At 45.7% G+C, this 19,138-nt stretch overlaps 1 protein-coding gene across 4 annotated transcripts in view; it reads right to left on the bottom strand.

Annotated features, from left to right (window-relative positions):
- Positions 1 to 5,914: 5,914 nt before the first annotated feature.
- The window catches only part of PRPF6 (pre-mRNA processing factor 6), a 325,322-nt gene continuing 312,098 nt past the window's right edge, over positions 5,915 to 19,138 (bottom strand). For 2 of the 4 annotated variants that reach the window (XR_004541083.1, XM_033963163.1), the window contains 3 exons: positions 9,647 to 9,773; positions 6,951 to 6,965; positions 5,915 to 6,708 (listed from right to left, as the gene is read on the bottom strand). Coding sequence is in view for 2 of the 4 variants with exons in the window: in XM_033963163.1 (XP_033819054.1) it covers positions 6,697 to 6,708; positions 6,951 to 6,965; positions 9,647 to 9,773 (154 nt within the window). In the remaining 2 variants the exon portion in view is untranslated. Of the gene's footprint in view, positions 6,966 to 9,646; positions 9,774 to 19,138 lie in introns of all 4 variants that reach the window. The other 2 variants (XM_033963162.1, XR_004541082.1) reach the window with 2 other exon arrangements.

Genomic DNA, 19,138 nt, shown 5'->3' with positions numbered 1-19,138 from the left:
CTCCACCTGGTGATCTGTAAGGTCTCGGAACCCATTGGTCTGGGTAACACCCAGATCCGCTAAGTTAGCCACCTCTGCTGATTCCGCTGAAGAAACAGGCGACAGCAACGGCACATACACCAAAGCAGAAGTAAGAACAGGGATGAGCCACCTGCTTTCTGGTACCCCAGTAAAGGAACAAATCGTCATGCTGGCATCCAAAAGTGGAATAGACTGTTGTACTGGAGTCTGAGTGGGAGAAACAGGCAAAGCCCCTTTTACTCCTGGGTTTTTTTTTTTTTTTTGGTTTGTTTTTTTACAGAGCCCCAAAATCTGGTGAAAAACAGGCACTGGCGGCTGGATCCGGTCTGTGCGTCTCAGATCTCACAGGAATAGCAGAATGAGGGGACTTTTTCCCAAAATTGCGCTTGCGTTTCGCAAAAACACCATCCGTGCCCAATTAGGCACCCCGGATGCAGTAATCACAACTCCAGTGGAATGAAAGGGCATTAGTGCCTCTCAGGAGGATGGAAGCGCGGGATCTGCTCACGTCTCACCCCCCCCCTCGTGGCCTGCGGCACACGGGATAAACAGCCGCAAATCCAGCCGCCGCATCTAAGGAATGAATCCATGCCATCCTGTCCTGAGGTGGCCATGTGTGAAGTTTGGAGCAAAAATGAAGCTTCTAAGACCAAAAAATATACTTTAAAAAACTTTTAAGAAAATCCAAGATGGCCGCCACAGGTGCTGATTTTGCATTAAACACGCCCAAGAAAAACACAGGAAAATGCTAAAAATGGCGATTTTAGGATTTTACAGGTGGGGGGACCAGGGCATGCAGGGAAACCCCCCCAAACCTCAATTTGAGCACCCCCCAAAATTAGCAAACTCTGTGACTCACAGACACCACAGACATGTGCTGTAATGCATTTCAATGGCAGCCAGCAATACACAGTACAGGCATAGGGAGATAATTACCTCAGGAGCTGATTAAACTGGATATTTCAGATTTTCTGGCCGCCTCAACTTCCCTGTCACCTCATATCATGACCACCAGGACCTCTCAGGGAAATCAGGGAAGACACGCGGCGCAGTTCGATCCCGGCATACTCCTCGGAACTGCAGCAGCCTGCGCTCTACCCCTTTGCAGACGAACCAGGGGAGAGATGGCTCCCAAACCTGGAGACCCGATTCAATCTGCAGGCTGTCCAGAGGGCTTACTGCAGTTTCAGGCTTACAGAGTACCCTCCAGAAGCAGACAAACATTAAAATGTCTGCGATCTCCCGCTAAAGGATCACTTGCACAGAGTTGATCTGCAGCATGAGGGCAAACCCGCGGTACCGAAGAAAATAAAATACTAGGAATTGAGAAATAAAATCACGAGCAGAAGAAAACTAGAAGTTCTCAGCAAGACTGCAGAATCAAAACTGAACTTCAAGGGGAGTGGCCGCACAGGTGACATCGCAGAGGGGGGTTGGTGTTATTTTTATGTTCTGCAGCCAAGGCTGGAATGGATGCATTACCTGATAGTTCAGGCTCCAGAGGGATTGTACAAGAAGAGCTGCTGCTGGACAGGGGGAGCAGGGAAGGGGTGCTGCTGGACAATGGGGGAGGTAAAAGCCTACTGCTGGACAGGGGGAGCAGGGAAGAGGTGGTGGTGGACAGCCGAGGAAAGAGAGAGACAGAAAGAAAGACAGACAGACAAAGCGGCCAAGGAGAGAGAAAGAAAGACAGACACACACATCTATTCTAGCACCCGTTAATGTAACGGGCTTAAAGACTAGTATAATTATAATCTTAAAAACATATTTAAAATATAAGACATGGACAATGACAGACTCATAAATACACAAAAGGGACAGGGTGGAACTAAATTTTAAGTGACGATCACATTTGCCAACCAATGCACAAAACAGCTCACCGTGTGTTTTTCTCCGCAATCGCCCATTTTCCGATCTGGCCTTGCAAATTAGCTATTTAATATTAAAAAGCCATGCAAACTTGGTGAGTGACTGATGCACTAATGCTGCTTGGCGATGCACAAAAAAACCAATGGGTTTTAGCGATCCAAAAAAAGCGACTGCCCGTCTTACCGATAGTTCAGCCCTTTTTTTTTTTTTTTAATGGGCACAGATAATATAATATCCTATATAATAAAACCTTACCGACGCATGCGCTGTTAAAACAGCATGATCCCTGCCGCTGTGGTGTGTGATCCGTGGCCGTGTTCCATTTTAGAACCCGGCGGCAGGGAACATTCTGGCCACTCCCCTCCTCCCGCCCTCTCACCAACCGGAAGTGCAGGCAAGCTCTCTTCCTGCCCGCGTCCTTGATAGGGAACACACCTCCCGCCCTCGCTCACTGCTGCCGCTGATCCTCCTCTTCAGAGCAGCCTGCGATCGTGGCCGGCTTTAAAGAATCTCGCAGGCCACTCTCCAACCTCAGTAGCACGTTCCCTCTGACCTACGGGATTGCGTCAGAGGGAACGTGCTACCGAGTTGGAGAGCGGCCTGCGAGGTTTGCTAAAGCCGGCCACCACGATCGCAGGCTGCTTTGAAAAGGAGCAGGCCAGAAGACGCCAGGATGGAGGGAGGATAAGAAGGGGATCAATACAGGGGGCCAGGGAAAGGAGACTGCTTTGGGGTGAGGGGTGTGCTGGGGGGAGGCAGAAGGGGCCATGGAGAGATAGGGAGAGGGAAAGGGGGCTGCTTTGGGGGGGGAGTTGTGCTGGGGACAGACAGCTTTGCTCTGGGGGAAGACAGAAGGGGCCATGGAGAGACAGGGAGAGGGAAAGGGGGCTGCTTTGGGGGGGGAGGGGTGTGCCTGGGCAAACAGCTTTGCTCTGGAGGGAAAGACAGAAGAGACCATGGAGAGACCGGGAGATGGAAAGGGGGCTGCTTTGGGGGGGAGGGGTGTGCTTGGGGCAAACAGCTTCTTTGCTCTGGGGGGGGGAGACAGAAGGGGCCATGGAGAGACAGGGAGAGGGAAAGGGGGCTGCTTTGTGGGGAGGGGTGTGCTTGGGGCAAACAGCTTTGCTCTGGGGGGGGAAGACAGAAGGGGCCATGAAGAGACAGGGAGAGGGAAAGGGGGCTGCTTTGGGGGGAGGGGTGTGCTTGGGGCAAACAGCTTTGCTCTGGGGGTAAGACAGAAGAGGGCCATGGAGAAACAGTTAGGGAGAGGGAAAGGAGGCTGCTTTGGGGGGAGGTGTGTGATGGGGGCAGACAGCTTTGCTGGGGGGGGGGGGGAAACAGAAGGACACAGACAGCGGCCAAGGAGAGAGAGATAAGAAACACAGACAAACAGACATCTATTCTAGCACCCGTTAATGTAACGGGCTTAAAGACTAGTAATAATATAATATAACAGTTTATAAACCGCAGGACCGTGAAGTTCTATGCGGTTTACAATGATTAAAAGTGCTACAAATTGAATAGAACTAACAAAGTTAAAAGCTAGTGACTAACAGCTCTAACTATCAGTTATTGTGGAATAAGATTGTACAAATCAGCTACCTAAGTACTTCAGGAACAGATATGTTTTTAGGTGTTTCCTAAATTCTCCATAAGTAGTAAGCATAAGCAATTGTTCCAGATCTTTACCCCATAATGCTGCCTGATGTGAGAAAAGATGTTGATGATGTCTTTTAAATTTATATCCTCTAACCGGTGGAGAAACAAAATTTAAGTGTGAGCTTCTCTTATGTCTATTGGTTGAGAAAGAGAAAAGGTCAGTTATATATTTAGGGGCTAAGCTGAATAGTACCTTAAAGCAAAAATATCCAAACTTAAACTTTACACGTGCCTCCATCGGCAGCCAATGCAGAAGTCGGTCGGAAGGAGTTACATGATCGAACTTCTTCAACCCAAAAATTAGCCTGACCGCCACATTTTGCACCAGTTGTAGTCACTGCATATTCTTCTGGGAAATTGCCAGATAGGCGATATTACAGTAATCAAGTTGACTCAATATAAGGTATTGTATCAAAATTCTAAATGATGAGACATTAAAATATGCTCTAATGGACCGAAGCTTCCAGAGAGTAAAAAAGCCCTTTCTAACCAGAGTCCACCTGGTCTTTCATGGTTAGGCCCTGGTCCAGTATTACACCCAAAACCTTCATAGTAGATTGAATAGGATATCTGTGTTACAAATGCACAATATCTGTCACATAAAAAAGATAAAAAGTTCCCCCAGCCAAAGACTGCCCTCCCCGATTTCCCACCAATGAACGGCACCAGGGACTGCCCTCCCCTCTGCGTGCGCCAGCAAAAATTGGCAGGAGGGATGCCTACTCCCTCCTGCCATGCTGACCCCTCCCTCCTGCCAACAGAAGTCCTCCAGAACCATCCCCTTGGGAGGGGCCTTAAGCATCTAAGCCTCCCGGGATAGAGGGAGGAGCCTAAGGCTCAATTGGCTCAAATGCTTAAGGCCTTTCCCAAAGGGATGGTTCGGAGGGGGGGGGGCATCTGGCATGGGAGGGGCCTTAGGCGCCTGAGTCAGCGGCTCTTCTAATCCAGTATTAGATGAGTTCTGATGGTTAGCCAGTGTAGGTTCTTATAGTAAGGCGAGACGGAGTTAAAGTTTTTGAGTTTTGTATCATCTGTAGTTTGTTCAGAAGAGTAGAGTTTAGACCTGCATAGAGGGAATTGCTGTAATCCTGCTGTGACAGTATAAGCATTTGTGTTTGAAGAGCAAAGTGGCACTCTTGAAAAAACGGTTGAATTAGTCTTAGAGCCACTTTGCTGTTCTAATGCAAATGCTTATACTGTCACAGCTGGATTACCACAATTCCCTCTATGCAGGTCTAAACTCTAATCTTCTGAACAAACTACAGATGAAACATAACTCAAAAAATTTAACTTTGTCTGGCCTTACTATAAGAACTTACACTGGCTAACCATCAGAACTCATCTAACCTTCAAACTATCATGTATGTTGTTTCAAATTCTATATGCAAAAACAGAAGAGCCACTCAAACTTATTTGTCAATTCCTGGCCAACATCAACCATACAACTGAAATCGCTTCAACTACTCATCCCATCTCCCAAAGAAGTTAAATACCAATGTATATGCAACTCGCTTTTCACTTATCTTGGATACACTGGCTAACCATCAGAACTCATCTAACCTTCAAACTATCATGTATAATGTTTCAAATTCTATATGCAAAAACAGAAGAGCCGCTCAAACTTATTTGTCAATTCCTGGCCAACATCAACCATGAAACTGAAATTGCTTCAACTACTCATGCCATCTCCCAAAGAAGTTAAATACCAATGAATATGCAACTCGCTTTTCACTTATCTTGGCACAAAGATCTGCAATAACCTACCAACTGACATTAGGATAGAAACATTCAACAGATACTGAAAAAAATTAAAAACTCTTTTCTTTGAGAACATACATACTATAGACAACTTACTCAATACCACTAAATCCCATTATTAACTCAAGTGTTATACTACTACAGTCATGGAACTTCAATCCTCCCTTCCCCCAGTCATGGAACTTCAATCCTCCCTTCCCCATAATATAATGTAGCTTATACATTCTATAATTCCTCATATTGTAAGTCACCTTGAACCTAATTAGGCATAGTGCAACTCAGAAATACTGGATTAGATTAGAACAAACTGATTTTCAGGAGACTACACTACTCACTTATAGACTTACCTGAAACTCAGTAGTTCTCAGTCTCCATCTGCTAGCAGAAGAACATAACCCATCTGTGCTAGTGTAGAATGACGCTATATAAAGTCTGGACACAGGATATGCTCTGAGAGAGTACTTTACAGTATGTCAATGTGGTACAAATAGTAACAGGCCAATCTCAGGTATTAATGTTTAAGAGGGTCTACTACACTCCTGGGAAAGTTCAGGTCAGGAACAGCTTAGCCAACAATGGCATTACATTACATGCTATCTAAGCATCATTATGCAGTATGGCATTGTTTATTCTGTCACCATTAAAGAAAGCATGACAGGGATTGGAAAAGGATACAAAACAAGGGAATAGAGTTAGGGAACCAAGTGAAATACACCCCAAAACAAGAATCCAAAAGTCCTTTATATTTTAGAATTACAATACAACTGTACATTTCAAACAAGGCAATGTCTGGCCCAGAATATAAAATTATCAGTTTCTATCTTGTTTGGAATAGACCAAAGACAAAGCTGCTTTGTATCCATCCTATGCATCAGCAGTACATGCCCAGTGTCTCTTATCTAAAGTTGTGAAAAAGTGTACAAAGAGGTTGTGAGGGAATCGAATATCAAAGAGCACAGAAAACTTCCACACAATCATTTCTGATTGACAGCAAGCTGCTAACACAGGCCGTGGCCTTTGTTAATGTTCCAAGACAACTGTGATTAAATGAGGTCCAGATAAGACTTTTGAAAGGAAAGCCAGTATGCCTGTCTAAGGATCAACTTTTTGTCCATGCTGGAGTTCAGTACTGCTCTCAGAGCCATTCTTCACCCCCTCCTAGCAGGGCTAATACCATTTTCCTCTGTCCTTCTTAAAGTTCAGGATTGCTCTGGTACAGGCAGGAGTGAGGGGAACAGATCCAGTCCCATTCCAAGCCCAGGCCAGGACATTTGGGTACAGACTCAACATACAGCTCCTCCTTAAAGGCAGAGTCTCTTCCAACACCCACTTCTCCAGCTAACCCTGCTTCTTTTAAGGGAATGTATATTCAGCTCAGAGGTCTGTTTCTCAAACATTTTCCTATGGGAAATACAGGAGTTAAGACTCATACTCACAGAACACACACAAGCACACATTTACTGTAAAGAGAGGCATAATCTATAACAAGCCAGATAATGAGAAATTTAGAAGGCATTTTTAATCTTGGCAGCCACAAGTAGGAGAATTTCTCCAATCTTGTGCTGCCAGTTCTGGATATCCTTGGATACTTGGCACCACAGTTCACCATGGCGTGGTTCTGTGTTCTCACAGCGTTTACGCACCTCCTCCTGTTGCTCCTGTAAAGAAAGTGCATCAAATTTTAACAAGGCACCTCCAACACTTCCCTATATACATTAGCATTCTCAGCAATGTCAGACTTTAGCAGGAGCCTCATCAGGAACCTAGGTAGGAATATCCACTTGGAGAAAGCAGCACATAGCATTCAAACATGTTTGATTATTAAAAGCTTACTTTAAATTCCTCAAGACATGAATTCATCTGCGGAATTCCTCACTATCATTCACTAAAATCATCTTCCATACAAGAGAGGACCAGCAGTGAACTTGAGCCACTGCAATTACAACTTTTGAGTCTCCTTTTATTAAAAAAAAGAAAAAAGAATTGAAAATCAGGGCTCTTCTCGAAGATAAACATTAAGGCCCTGATTCTCTAAAAGTGCGTCCCGATTTTAGGCAGCTGTAGGCATCCTACAGCTGTCTAATCAGCCAATCGGGATGCACGTTTTTAAAAAAAAAATGCTCCCCAGGCAGGCCGCCTATATTGAAGGCGAGGCCCGCAAAACACCTAGGTCCTGATTCTGTACAGGACGCCTGGGAGAGGCGTCCTATTCAGAATCGGCCTAAACTAAACCCCGATTCTGTAACCGGCGTCCATGTTACAGACGCGGGTTAGAGAATCGGGTTAGATTGAAAACGGCCCGCTACACTTATCGCGGCAAGGGATCTCTCTGCCGCTATAAGTATAGCGGGCCGTGGCCCCCTGACCGATCACTGGCAGGAGGGTGCCCAAACCCTCCTGCCCGAAGACGCACCCCCCTCCCCGACACTACCGACCGCCCCCCCCCCGACACTCTCGATCACCCCCCCCCTGACAATATCGGTCACTGGCAGGAGGGTGCCCAATCCCTCCTGCCCGAAGACGCACCCCCCCCCCGGCGCTAACAACCCCCACTCCACCAAACCTGTTCTTACAGATGGGTCTTGCACGTCGAGCAAGCAGGCACGCCTCGTCGAAATGAGGCGGGCCAACCCCTTCCCGGCTCATCCCGCCGAAGCCTAAGGCCTGATTGGCCCAGGCTCTAGAAGCCTGGACCAATCAGGCCTTAGGAATAGCGGGTCCGCCCATCCCTACTAAGTCTAAGGTCTGATTGGCCAATCAGGCCTTAGATTAAGTGGGGATGGGCGGGCCCGCTATGCCTAAGGCCTGATTGGTCCAGGCTTCTAGAGCCTGGGCCAATCAGGCCTTAGGCTTCGGCGGGATGGGCCGGGAAGGGGCGGGCCCGCCTCATTTCGACGAGGCGTGCCTGCTTGCTCGACGTGCAAGACCCATCTGTAAGAACAGGTTTGGTGGAGTGGGGGTTGTTAGCGCTGGGGGGGGGTTTCGTCTTCGGGCAGGAGGGATAGGGCACCCTCCTGCCAGCGACCGATATTGTTGGGGGGGGGGATCGGTAATGTTGGGGGGGGGGGCGGGCGGTAGTGCCTGGGGGGGGGGGGGGCGGTCGGTAGTGTCGGGGAGGGAGGTGCGTCTTCGGGCAGGAGGGTTTGGGCACCCTCCTGCCAGTGATCGGTCAGGGGCCATGGCCCGCTATACTTATAGCGGCAGAGAGATCCCTTGCCGCGATAAGTATAGCGGCCACGTCTACTTACAATGTAGACCAGCATTTTGCTGGCCTACATTTTTAAGCTTCTCATCTACTAGGGAGACGCGTAGGGCCGCCTAGGTTCAGCCTAAGGCCCGCCTAAGGCCCTTAGACGAGCTTAGGCATCTTGCGGGTCTCCCTAGGCTCCCGGAGGCACCTTCAGGCCTGCCTGGGGAGCATTTTTTTTTTTAAAAACGTGCATCCCGATTGGCTGATTAGACAGCTGTAGGACGTCTACAGCTGCCTAAAATCAGGACGCACTTTTAGAGAATCAGGGCCTAAATGCTTCCAGCCATGACTGGTATATCAAGATTAGTTTGGATCCTGCAATATATTTCCTGGCACAAAGCTTCCATAAGTTTTGTAACTGGGAACACAGGAAAAAGTAAGGTTAAAGGACTATTTTATCATAAGTCAATTAATGTTCAACTTTAGGTTTAAATTACTTAGAGGCAACCCTATTACATTCTTCAATTCCATGACCTTTTTGCTCTGATTCTTAACTACTGGCAGTATTATATATACTCTGCGAATTCTAAAAGGGAATATGATATTGTGACCTTTTTGTGGGATGTTATATTCATTGTGTTCTGCTGGCTGAGTGAAATCATGGGGTTGAGAATGAGAGTTCATTATGATTAGTTTGGGTTTTGCTTTTGAGGATTAATGCCTGATGTTAGGTGGGGGTTCTGTTTAAATTATAATCAAATATGTTTCACAATGTTTGAAATTTTTAGATCATTTTATTTTCATTTGTTATTTCTAATTTTTATTTCTGTTTTTAGCGTGGGAGTTACATTATTAGATTGATGGTTTTTAATTAATTCCATATTGTAACCTATCTTAAAGAAGAATGTTACTTGCAGAAGCAAACCATAAATACAAGTTAAATTACATTAATTTCTGTAGCTTTGGCGACAACTCTACCTTTGGACATTTCTTACCTTCTGCAGGTTTTCATCCTCTGTCCAGGGCCTGACTTAGTGCTGGTTGAAAGGCAGAGCACATGGCTGCATCTCTGGCGCTAGGACAGCTGAAGTTAAAGGGAAAGGCAATTTGTATAGGTTTGGCCTTCACAGGAAAGAGAATGGGGTTTACCTCTGTGCCATGCTGCAGCTCAAACTTATAGAAGAAAGCCCAGGCGTCACCCAGATCTGAGTCAATTTTCACTGTGCGATGAAACCACTCTCGGGCCTTTGTTATTTTACGCTCACTCCAGAATAACCTGAGGGGGAGGGTTAAGAGGGTAAATCATAGATACTGCTTACCAAGAACAAAGAACTATGAAAAATAATTCACATGATCTTAGCGTCCTGCATCAAAGAGCTTAAAAAAAAAAAAAAAAAAATTTAATTCAAGAAGATTGATAATTGGCTCAATGTCACACACCAACACAGAGTAATGAAGAGGAAAGCTGTGTAGGACTGCAGCTTTCTGGTATAACTTTTGCCACTAACATTAACAACAACAACAAAAAAAAATTCACCACCACCAAAAAAAAAAAAAAAAATAATACCATAGTAACATAGCAGATGATGGCAGATAAAGACCCGAATGGTCCATCCAGTCTGCTCAACCTTACCTTCTCTTTAAATTACTAATTTAAATTTAAATTTTCCTTCTTAGCTATTTCTGTGTCAGAACCCAAAGCTCTGCCTGATACTGTGCTTAGGGTCCATCTACTGAATTCTCCTTCAAAGCTCACTCCAGCCCATCTAAACCATACCGTTACAAATTTCTAGAAGTGCACATATAAGCACATAAGCAATGCCTCTGCTGGGTCAGACCTGAGGTCCATCGTGCCCAGCAGTCCGCTCACGCGGCGGCCCAACAGGTCCAGAACCTGCGTAATAATCCTCTATCTATACCCCTCTATCCCCTTTTCCAACAGGAAATTGTCCAATCCTTTCTTAAACCCCAGTACCGTACTCTGCCCTATTACATCCTCTGGAAGCGCATTCCAGGTGTCCACCACCCGCTGAGTAAAGAAAAACTTCCTAGCATTTGTTTTGAATCTATCCCCTTCTAATTTTTCCGAATGCCCTCTTGTTCTTTTATGTTTTGAAAGTTTGAAGAATCTGTCTCTCTCCACTTTCTCTATGCCCTTCATGATCTTGTAGGTCTCTATCATGTCTCCTCTGAGTCTCCGCTTTTCCAGGGAGAAGAGCTCCAGCTTCTCCAATCTTTCAGTGTATGAAAGGTTTTCCATGCCCTTAATCATTCGTGTCGCTCTCCTCTGGACCCTCTCAAGTATTGCCATATCCTTCTTAAGGTACGGTGACCAATACTGAACACAGTACTCCAGGTGTGGGCGCACCATTGCCCGATACAACGGCAGGATGACTTCTTTCGTTCTGGTCGTAATACCATTTTTTAGACAACTACAAATGTACCAGTCATCACCTATAACTTTTCTGTGTTTGAGCAGTACTAGTCTGCAAGTTCTATGTGCATCAATATATGCACAGATACAGAGTAGAAAAGAGTGTAACAGCTGACATACTGGCTTAAAATCCTCTTTCCAACAATGGCTAATCACGCTGGCAGAAGCCCAAAATGGTAGCAATATTCCATGCCGATTACCCCCATTACTCTGTTTCTCTATAAAGCTCATGGGGAGCCACAACAGGATAGTGCAACAACTCCCTTTGGAATCCACAGTGCTGCTATTGTAGACTACAGCTACACTGGCCAGATCTTGAGACAATCTCTGCAACAGTAGAGTAACTTGTAATCACGAATAACCCCCCAAAAATGGAAGGCAAAAGTAATTTCAAAAACAAATTATTTTTTAACATTATGAAAATCAACTAGGTTTATATATATGATTCACAAGTAATCTACATAGATTTATAAGAACATTACCATTATCATGAGGATTGTGCCAATAGTTGGTTTTAAAAGTGATAGATGGCTTTGATTGGTATAAAAGTGGATAAATTCAGACTACCCTTGAAGCAGGCAAGCATTGGTGGAAGTCCTTTTTTATCATCATCATCATCATTATTATATAAAAGGTAAAGGGTCATGGATTTGATATACAACCCAAGTGGTTTACACTTATATATGAGAAGGGCACTTAAAAGGGTACAGCAGTTCTTCTGTTGGATTCAGTTCCTCCACTATAGGAGGAGGCAATTCTGGTCCTCAAAAGCCACAGACAGGTCAGGTTTTCAGGATATCCACAAAGAATATGTATGAAATGGATTTGCATGCACTGCCTCATTGAGATGCAAATCTATCTCATGCATATTTATTGTGGATATCATAAGAACATAAGAACTGCCATCTCCGGATCAGACCTTCGGTCCATCAAGTCTGGCAATCCACACACGTGGAGGCCCAGTCAGGTGTACACCTGGCCTAATTTTAGTCACCCATATCCCTCTATGCCTCTCGTAAGGAGATGTGCATCTAGTTTGCTTTTAAATCCTAGAACGGTGGATTCCGCAATAACCTCCTCTGGGAGAGCATTCCAGGTGTCCACCACTCGTTGCGTGAAGCAGAACTTCCTGATATTTGTCCTGGACTTGTCCCCACTTAGCTTCAGTCCATGTCCTCTTGTCCGTGTCACATTGGACATTGTAAATAATTTTTTTTTCCTGCTCTATTTTGTCGATTCCTTTCAGTATTTTGAAAGTCTCGATCATATCCCCTCGCAGTCTCCTTTTCTCAAGAGAGAACAATCCCAGTCTCTTAAGTCGTTCCTTGTATTCCAAGTTCTCCATACCTTTTATTAGCTTCGTTGCTCCCTCTCCAGCAGTTTTATATCCTTCTTTAGGTTGGGAGACCAATATTGGACACAGTATTCCAAGTGTGGTCTGACCATTGCCCTATAAAGCGGCATTATAACTTTCTCCGATCTAGATTCAAGTCAAGTTTATTAGGATTTTATATACCGCCTATCAAGGTTATCTAAGCGGTTTTTACAATCAGGTACTCAAGCATTTTCCCTCTCTGTCCCGGTGGGCTCACAATCTATCTAACGTACCTGGGGCTATGGAGGATTAAGTGACTTGCCCAGGGTCACAAGGAGCAGCACGGGGTTTGAACCCACAACCCCAGGGTGCTGAGGCTGAAGATCCAACCACTGCCCAATACTCGTGATTCCTTTCTTTATCATGCCTAACATTCTATTTGCTTTCTTTGCTGCCGCCGCACATTTTGCCGACGGTTTCAGGGTCCTATCTATGAGTACACCTAGGTCCTTTTCTTGTTTGCTCTTACCCAGAGTTGCACCTGACAATCTATACTCGTGTTCTTTCTGCCTAAATGCATTACTTTGCACTTTTCCACATTAAACTTTATCTGCCATTTCTCCACCCATTTCTCTAACTGACACAAGTCACTCTGGAGTTCCTCGCTATTTTTCTCTGATCTGATTGCCCGGCATAGCTTTGTGTCATCTGCAAACTTGATGATCTCACTGGATGTTCCTTCTTCTAGGTCATTGATGAAAATATTAAATAAGATGGGCCCAAGCCCTGGGGCACACCGCTAGTCACTTTCTCCCAGTCTGAGAACTTCCCATTTATGCCCACTCTCTGTTTTCTGTTCTCCAGCCATTTGCCTATCCATCTTAATCTATCTCCCTCTATTCCATGGCTGAAAACCTGATCTGCCTGTGGCTTTTGAGGACCGGAATTGCCTGCTCCACTATATCTTCATGCATTTGGAATTCTTGATATTCAGATAAATTTGAGGGTTTTTAAAAATTATGTTAAGAACATAAGAAGTTGCCTCCGCTGAGGCAGACCAGAAGTCCATCTCGCCCAGCGGTCCGCCCCCGCGGCGGCCCATCAGGCCCATTGCCTGAGCAATGGTCCCAGACTATCCCTATAACCTACCGCTACTCCTATCTGTACCCCTCAATTCCTTTATCCTCTAGGAACCTATCCAAACCTTCTTTGAAGCCTTGTAACGTGCTCTGGCCTATCACAGCCTCCGGAAGCGCGTTCCATGTGTCAACCACCCTCTGGGTGAAAAAGAACTTTCTGGCATTTGTTTTAAACCTGTCCCCTTTTAATTTCTCCGAGTGCCCCCTTGTACTTGTGGTTCCCCATAATCTGAAAAATCTGTCCCTGTGTACTTTTTAAATCTGTCCCTGTGTACTTTTTCTATACCCTTCAGGATCTTGAAGGTTTCTATCATGTCTCCTCTAAGTCTCTGCTTTTCCAGGGACAACAGCAGCTTTTTCAGTCTGTCAGTATATGAGAGGTTTTCCATACCCCTTATCAGTTCTTTGGAGATAAGCAAGGGAAATGCAGGCACACATGCTGTGAAGTCCTGTGTGCTGGTGCTCTACCCTAGATGCATTAGGGTTTATTTTTTTTTGTTTTTACTACTGAGCTTGTGTGGATACCTTGCCTCCCAAGCTCCACCCTCTGGCTACTCAGTTTTTTCTTTGACTGGTGCCTTATAGGTCGCAGCTCTCCTCTCTCCTTGCCTCTTCAGCCAGGTTTAAAAAAAAAATAATTAATTACTAAACACATTTTAATTATTATTCATATTTCTTTTAAAAATTTTTATAAATAGTTACAACTTAGGACACATCTTTTTACAAAAAGACTGCCACTATACTTTTTCTAGTTTAAAAAAGAAAACCAACAACAACAACAAAAAATGACTCACGAACACATCACTGGTAGTTTGTTTTGACAAACCGGGAATCTTTTCACAACCAGGCAGTCAACTAAGACAGCAAAGACCTCTTTTCTATGGAGCGGAACTCCTCTTCAGTGGTGCTTCATGTCAATGGTGCCAGAAAATCTCCGACACTGAATTCCTCACCATTCGCTCCTCCCCCTCATGGCCCAAGTCAGATACCGCTGGGGGAAGGAACCCCTTCACAGTGATCTCCATTGATCACTACCCTCTGTCGCCTTCCACTCAACCAGTTCTTGACCTAACCCGTCACTTTAGGACCCATCCCAAGGACACCAAGTTTATTTATTAGACATCTGTATGGAACACGATCTTGACCCTTCCTCACCATCGAACTATCGCCCCATAGCAAACATCCCTCTTTTAACAAAACTTCTAGAGACCATAGTCGCCACTCAGCTCTCCTCTTACCTAGAGAGATTCTCCATTCTCCAACACTACCAATACGGATTTAGGCCCAATTTCAGCACCGAGTCCCTCCTAGTTTCCCTAATCTCAAAGGGAACTACACGCCCAAAACAAATTTGCTGTTCTCCTACAGTTTGATCTCTCCGCGGCTTTCGACGTCGTGCATCACGACATACTAATCTACCAACTTTCCGAGATTGGGATAGACTCTTCTGTCCTAAAGTGGTTCTCAAACTTCCTTCGCGATCGTTCCTACATTGTCAACACAAACGGCTCCAAATCCGCTTCATGGACACCATTCTGTGGTGTTCCACAGGGCTCTCCCCTATCCCCTATTCTCTTCAACATATATATGACCTCCCTGAAGCTCCTTAAACTATCCCCCCTTGAAACAATTTACACATATGCAGACGATATCCTAATCCTCCTCGAAACAGATCCAAACCTTACAAACATCCAAGAGAACATCACATCATGCATAATGAGACTTCACGCCTGGTCCCTCTCAGTACAGATGAAATTAAATGAATCAAAAACAAAATTACTCTGGCTCGGCCCAAAATTAGCTCACCTGCCTGCCCTCTTCACCCTACCCACAGGCCCTGCTCTACACCTTGAGTTCTCAAGCAAGGTCCTTGGCATCACTATCGACTCCTCCCTTTCCCTCAACGATCACCTGAATTCCCTGGCAAAATCTTGTTTTTTCAGCCTCCACATGCTGAGAAAAGTTAGATCCTATTTTCACCAAAAGCATTTCACCGTCCTTGTACAATCCATCATCCTATCCAAACTCGATTATTGTAACGCCATCTACTTAGGCCTAACGAAAAAAAGTCTTCGCAGACTCCAGCTTATCCAGAACACTGCGGCTAAGCTGATTTTTGCTAAACGCAAATATGACCGCGTCTCCCCTCTACTTACCAATCTTCACTGGCTCCCAGTACTTTCCAGAATTCATTTCAAATGCTCCTGCCTGGCTTTCAAGATCATTCACGGCATCCTTCCGCCCCTAATCCCTCTATCCTTCCTCGCCCCGACACCAACTACCACCAGATCTGCCCACAGACATAAACTATCCTTCCCCTCTCTACACGGCATCCTCCACGCAGGTAAACTGGGTAGATCCCTCCTCTCCAAAATAACCGGCCTCTGGAACGACCTCACTGTCCCGCTGCGGAACCTGGACTCCCTCCAACTATTCCGAAAACAACTGAAAACCTGGCTCTTCTCTAGCATATAATAATCTCTTCTCCTGATTACATCCCCTCTTTTTATGCTTTGTAAACTCTTTCTCTTCCCATATTTTTTAAACTCTGTAAACCGTGTCGAGCTCCACTTCAGTGGAGAAGATGCGGTATATAAACCTAAGGCTTAGTTTAGTTTAGAACACTGTCAAAGGCTTTGCTAAAATCTAAATACACCACATCTAGCACACATCCTCTATCCAATTCTCTGGTCATCCCAGTCAAAGAAATTGAGCAGATCTGTCTGACAAGATCTACCTCTAGTGAATCCATGTTGCCTCAGTCATAACAGTTTTCTTCTTAAAGCGTTATGGGGTCAGAATTAAGAATCTCAATCTGTATACTTTGGAGGAAAGGTGGGAGAGGGGAGATATGATAGAGATGTTTAAATACCTATGTGGCGTAAATGCGCATGAGTCAAGTCTCTTTCATTTGAAAGGAAGCTCTGGAATGAGAGGGCATAGGATGAAGTTAAGAGATGATAGGCTCAGGAGTAATCTAAGGAAATACTTTTTTACAGAAATGGTGGTAGATGCATGGAACAGTCTCCAGGTAGAGGCAGTGGAGACAGAGACTGTGTCTGATGTCAAGAAAGCCTGGGATAAGCACATGGGATCTCTTCGAGAGAGCAAGAGATAATGGTTACTGTGAATGGGCAGGCTGGATGGCCATTTGGCCTTTATCTGCCATCATGCTTCTATGTTTCTATTCCATGCTATCTTAGTCAGCTATTCAAAAATCCAAATCCTCTAAGTCTCAATACAATTCACCTCAAGGAAATGATTATCGGTTCATCAATTCCATCGGATGCAAAGTCTATCAAGGCTCCATGCTCACATCAAAAATCATGGCCCATCAATTATAAATTCTACCTTTTCGACACTCCATTCTCACGGTGGCCAATCCAGGTCACTAGTACCTGGCCAAAACCCAAGGTGTAGCAATATTCCATGCTCACAGCTCAACTTACAATAATATTGTATTTAATTAAATATTGTGAAAATCTCAGACCCAAAACCCGTGACTGGTGATAACACCAAACTGGGGTTCATTGGGGGACCATCATCATTTTTCACTGTCCCCTGACCATCCAACTAGATATTGCATAAAAATCCAGATTGAAAAAACTTATCTGTAGATAGGATGGTATGATCCCAATAATGATCCTCAGCGGTGAATAAATTATCTCGTGCTTATAGTGTGCTAAAAACAACCACTGTTACTCCTCCATAATGTGTCCTTGTCCCCCCATAATGTGTCCTTGTCCCCCCGACTCGAGTTTCGAGGACTGTCTTCTTCAGGGAAGGACTCTGTTACCGGCTCCACATTTCGGCTTGGGGCCGAGAGCTGGGCTGAAGTCACCTGCAAGAAGCAAATTACATCAGGAATGGCAGTCAAACGCTGTCCTTTCAACGACCCATGAAAGGCTGACAAGTCCGCAAGCTGAATCCGGAGAGAAGACAGGAGCCCCTGTCCAGGATCCTGCAAGAACTCTAAGATGTTAGGCAAGAAAGAGTGAAAAGAGACCACTCCACACGCAGCATACCACTCCTCAAATATATGCCAAAACTCACACAAAAGGCAGAGAAGTGGAAAGTCTCAGAGACCCCAAGAGGTTGGAGATCACTTTATCTGAATACCCTGTCTTATCTAAGCAGTCCCTTTCAAGAGCCAAGCCATAAGACAAAAGGGACAAGGATCAAACAATGGAATGGGGCCCTGAGTCCGAAGGTTGGTCGAAAGAGGCAGAGGAAGAGGATCCACCACCAGATGCCTCACCAGGTCCACGTACCATGGAAGCCTGGGCCAATCTGAATCCACCAGAATCAACTGGCCTGGATGTTGAACAACGTGGAGAAGAACTCAGCCTACTAATGGCCACAGAGGGAACACATCCAACGGACCCTCCGTTGGCCATGGGAGAACCAGAGCATCCAGCTCCTCGGCCTGATATTGAATAAAAATCGCACAGCCGGTCACCTACCAGAATTAGAGCAGGCACCAGCAAAGAGTCAATGGGCAGGATGGACTGCAGGAGAACCGATGGGGGCACTACCAGCACCTCGGAGGGCCTCTCGAAAAGACTGCATGCGCTGGAAATACCGGTCTCTGGAAAGTCCAGGGGGTCAGAAGAAGCCCCTCGCCCAGGGCGGGGACGTGGATATCACATCCACGCCCATGAGCAGTACCACCTCGTGCCAGCGGCCTAGCTCTATTTTCAGGCAAACGAGGCACTTTAGCATCTATTAAGATCTGAACCAACCTGTCCAGATCCTCACCAAACAAGAAAGACCCCCTAAAGGGGAATTTTGACAGCTGAGCTTTACATGCTGAATCCACCAACCTTGCTTGAAGCCACAAGGTATGACATACTGCCACACCAAAAGCCATAGACTTGGCAGAAGCTCACAAGAAGTCATACATGGCATCTGAGAGATAAGAAGCACCCACTTCAAATTTGAACAGACTCACAGACAAGGACACGCTTGGCCCAGCGAAAACACACCCAAGCAACCAGCCCGCCACACAGCACCACCCGGACCACCAGAGCAGTCACATCAAAACTCTGTATAAGGAGAGACTCCAACTTATGTTTCTCAGGGTCCCTCAAGGCAAAATCACCCTCCACAGGCATGGTATGCCGCTTCGAGATGGCCGAGACCACCGCATCTACCACCGGCGACTTCAGAGAGTACCGATCCCCTTCCGGGATAGAGTATAAGTGGGCCATTGAATGCGTAAAGCCACTGTGCGAAAGAGCGGGAAACAGGGTGAATACCCTAAAATAAGGGGTCCATCACATGCGGGGGCTCCAACATGGTGTCCTCAAACAGAACACAAGAAGAGACCAGCAAAACCATCTCATGGAGCTCGGCCCAACAAAAACCACGCTCCACGGATGCATCGGCGCTAGCTGATGGAGCGCAAAGCCGCTGCTAGCGGAAAAACTGTATCCCCAGAGGATCCTGGAGAGCTCCCCATAGGGTCCAGATCCTGAGAACCAAACAACTGCTCCTTTCAAACCAACAGCATCCCAAGAAACCCTCGCGTGATGGGATGCGAGAAGAGCAAAGGGGAAACAGCACTGTCACTTAATGGGGCTAACCTATAGAGGACGTCGAGGGTAAGAAAAAAACAAAAACCCTGAGACCCCTGGTGCAGAAGCAGGCCCTCTAGCTGCAATAAAGCCAAACATGTAAAATAGGGGCAAAAAAATCTCAGCAGTCCCATGGGATTCCCTGCCACAGCAGGAGACCCAGCAAACAATCTGCCG

Source organism: Geotrypetes seraphini, chromosome 11 (assembly GCF_902459505.1).
Source record: "Geotrypetes seraphini chromosome 11, aGeoSer1.1, whole genome shotgun sequence".
NCBI lineage: Eukaryota > Metazoa > Chordata > Amphibia > Gymnophiona > Dermophiidae > Geotrypetes > Geotrypetes seraphini.
Note: the sequence above shows the minus strand (reverse complement) of the source record. Positions and strands in the feature narration are given on the sequence as shown.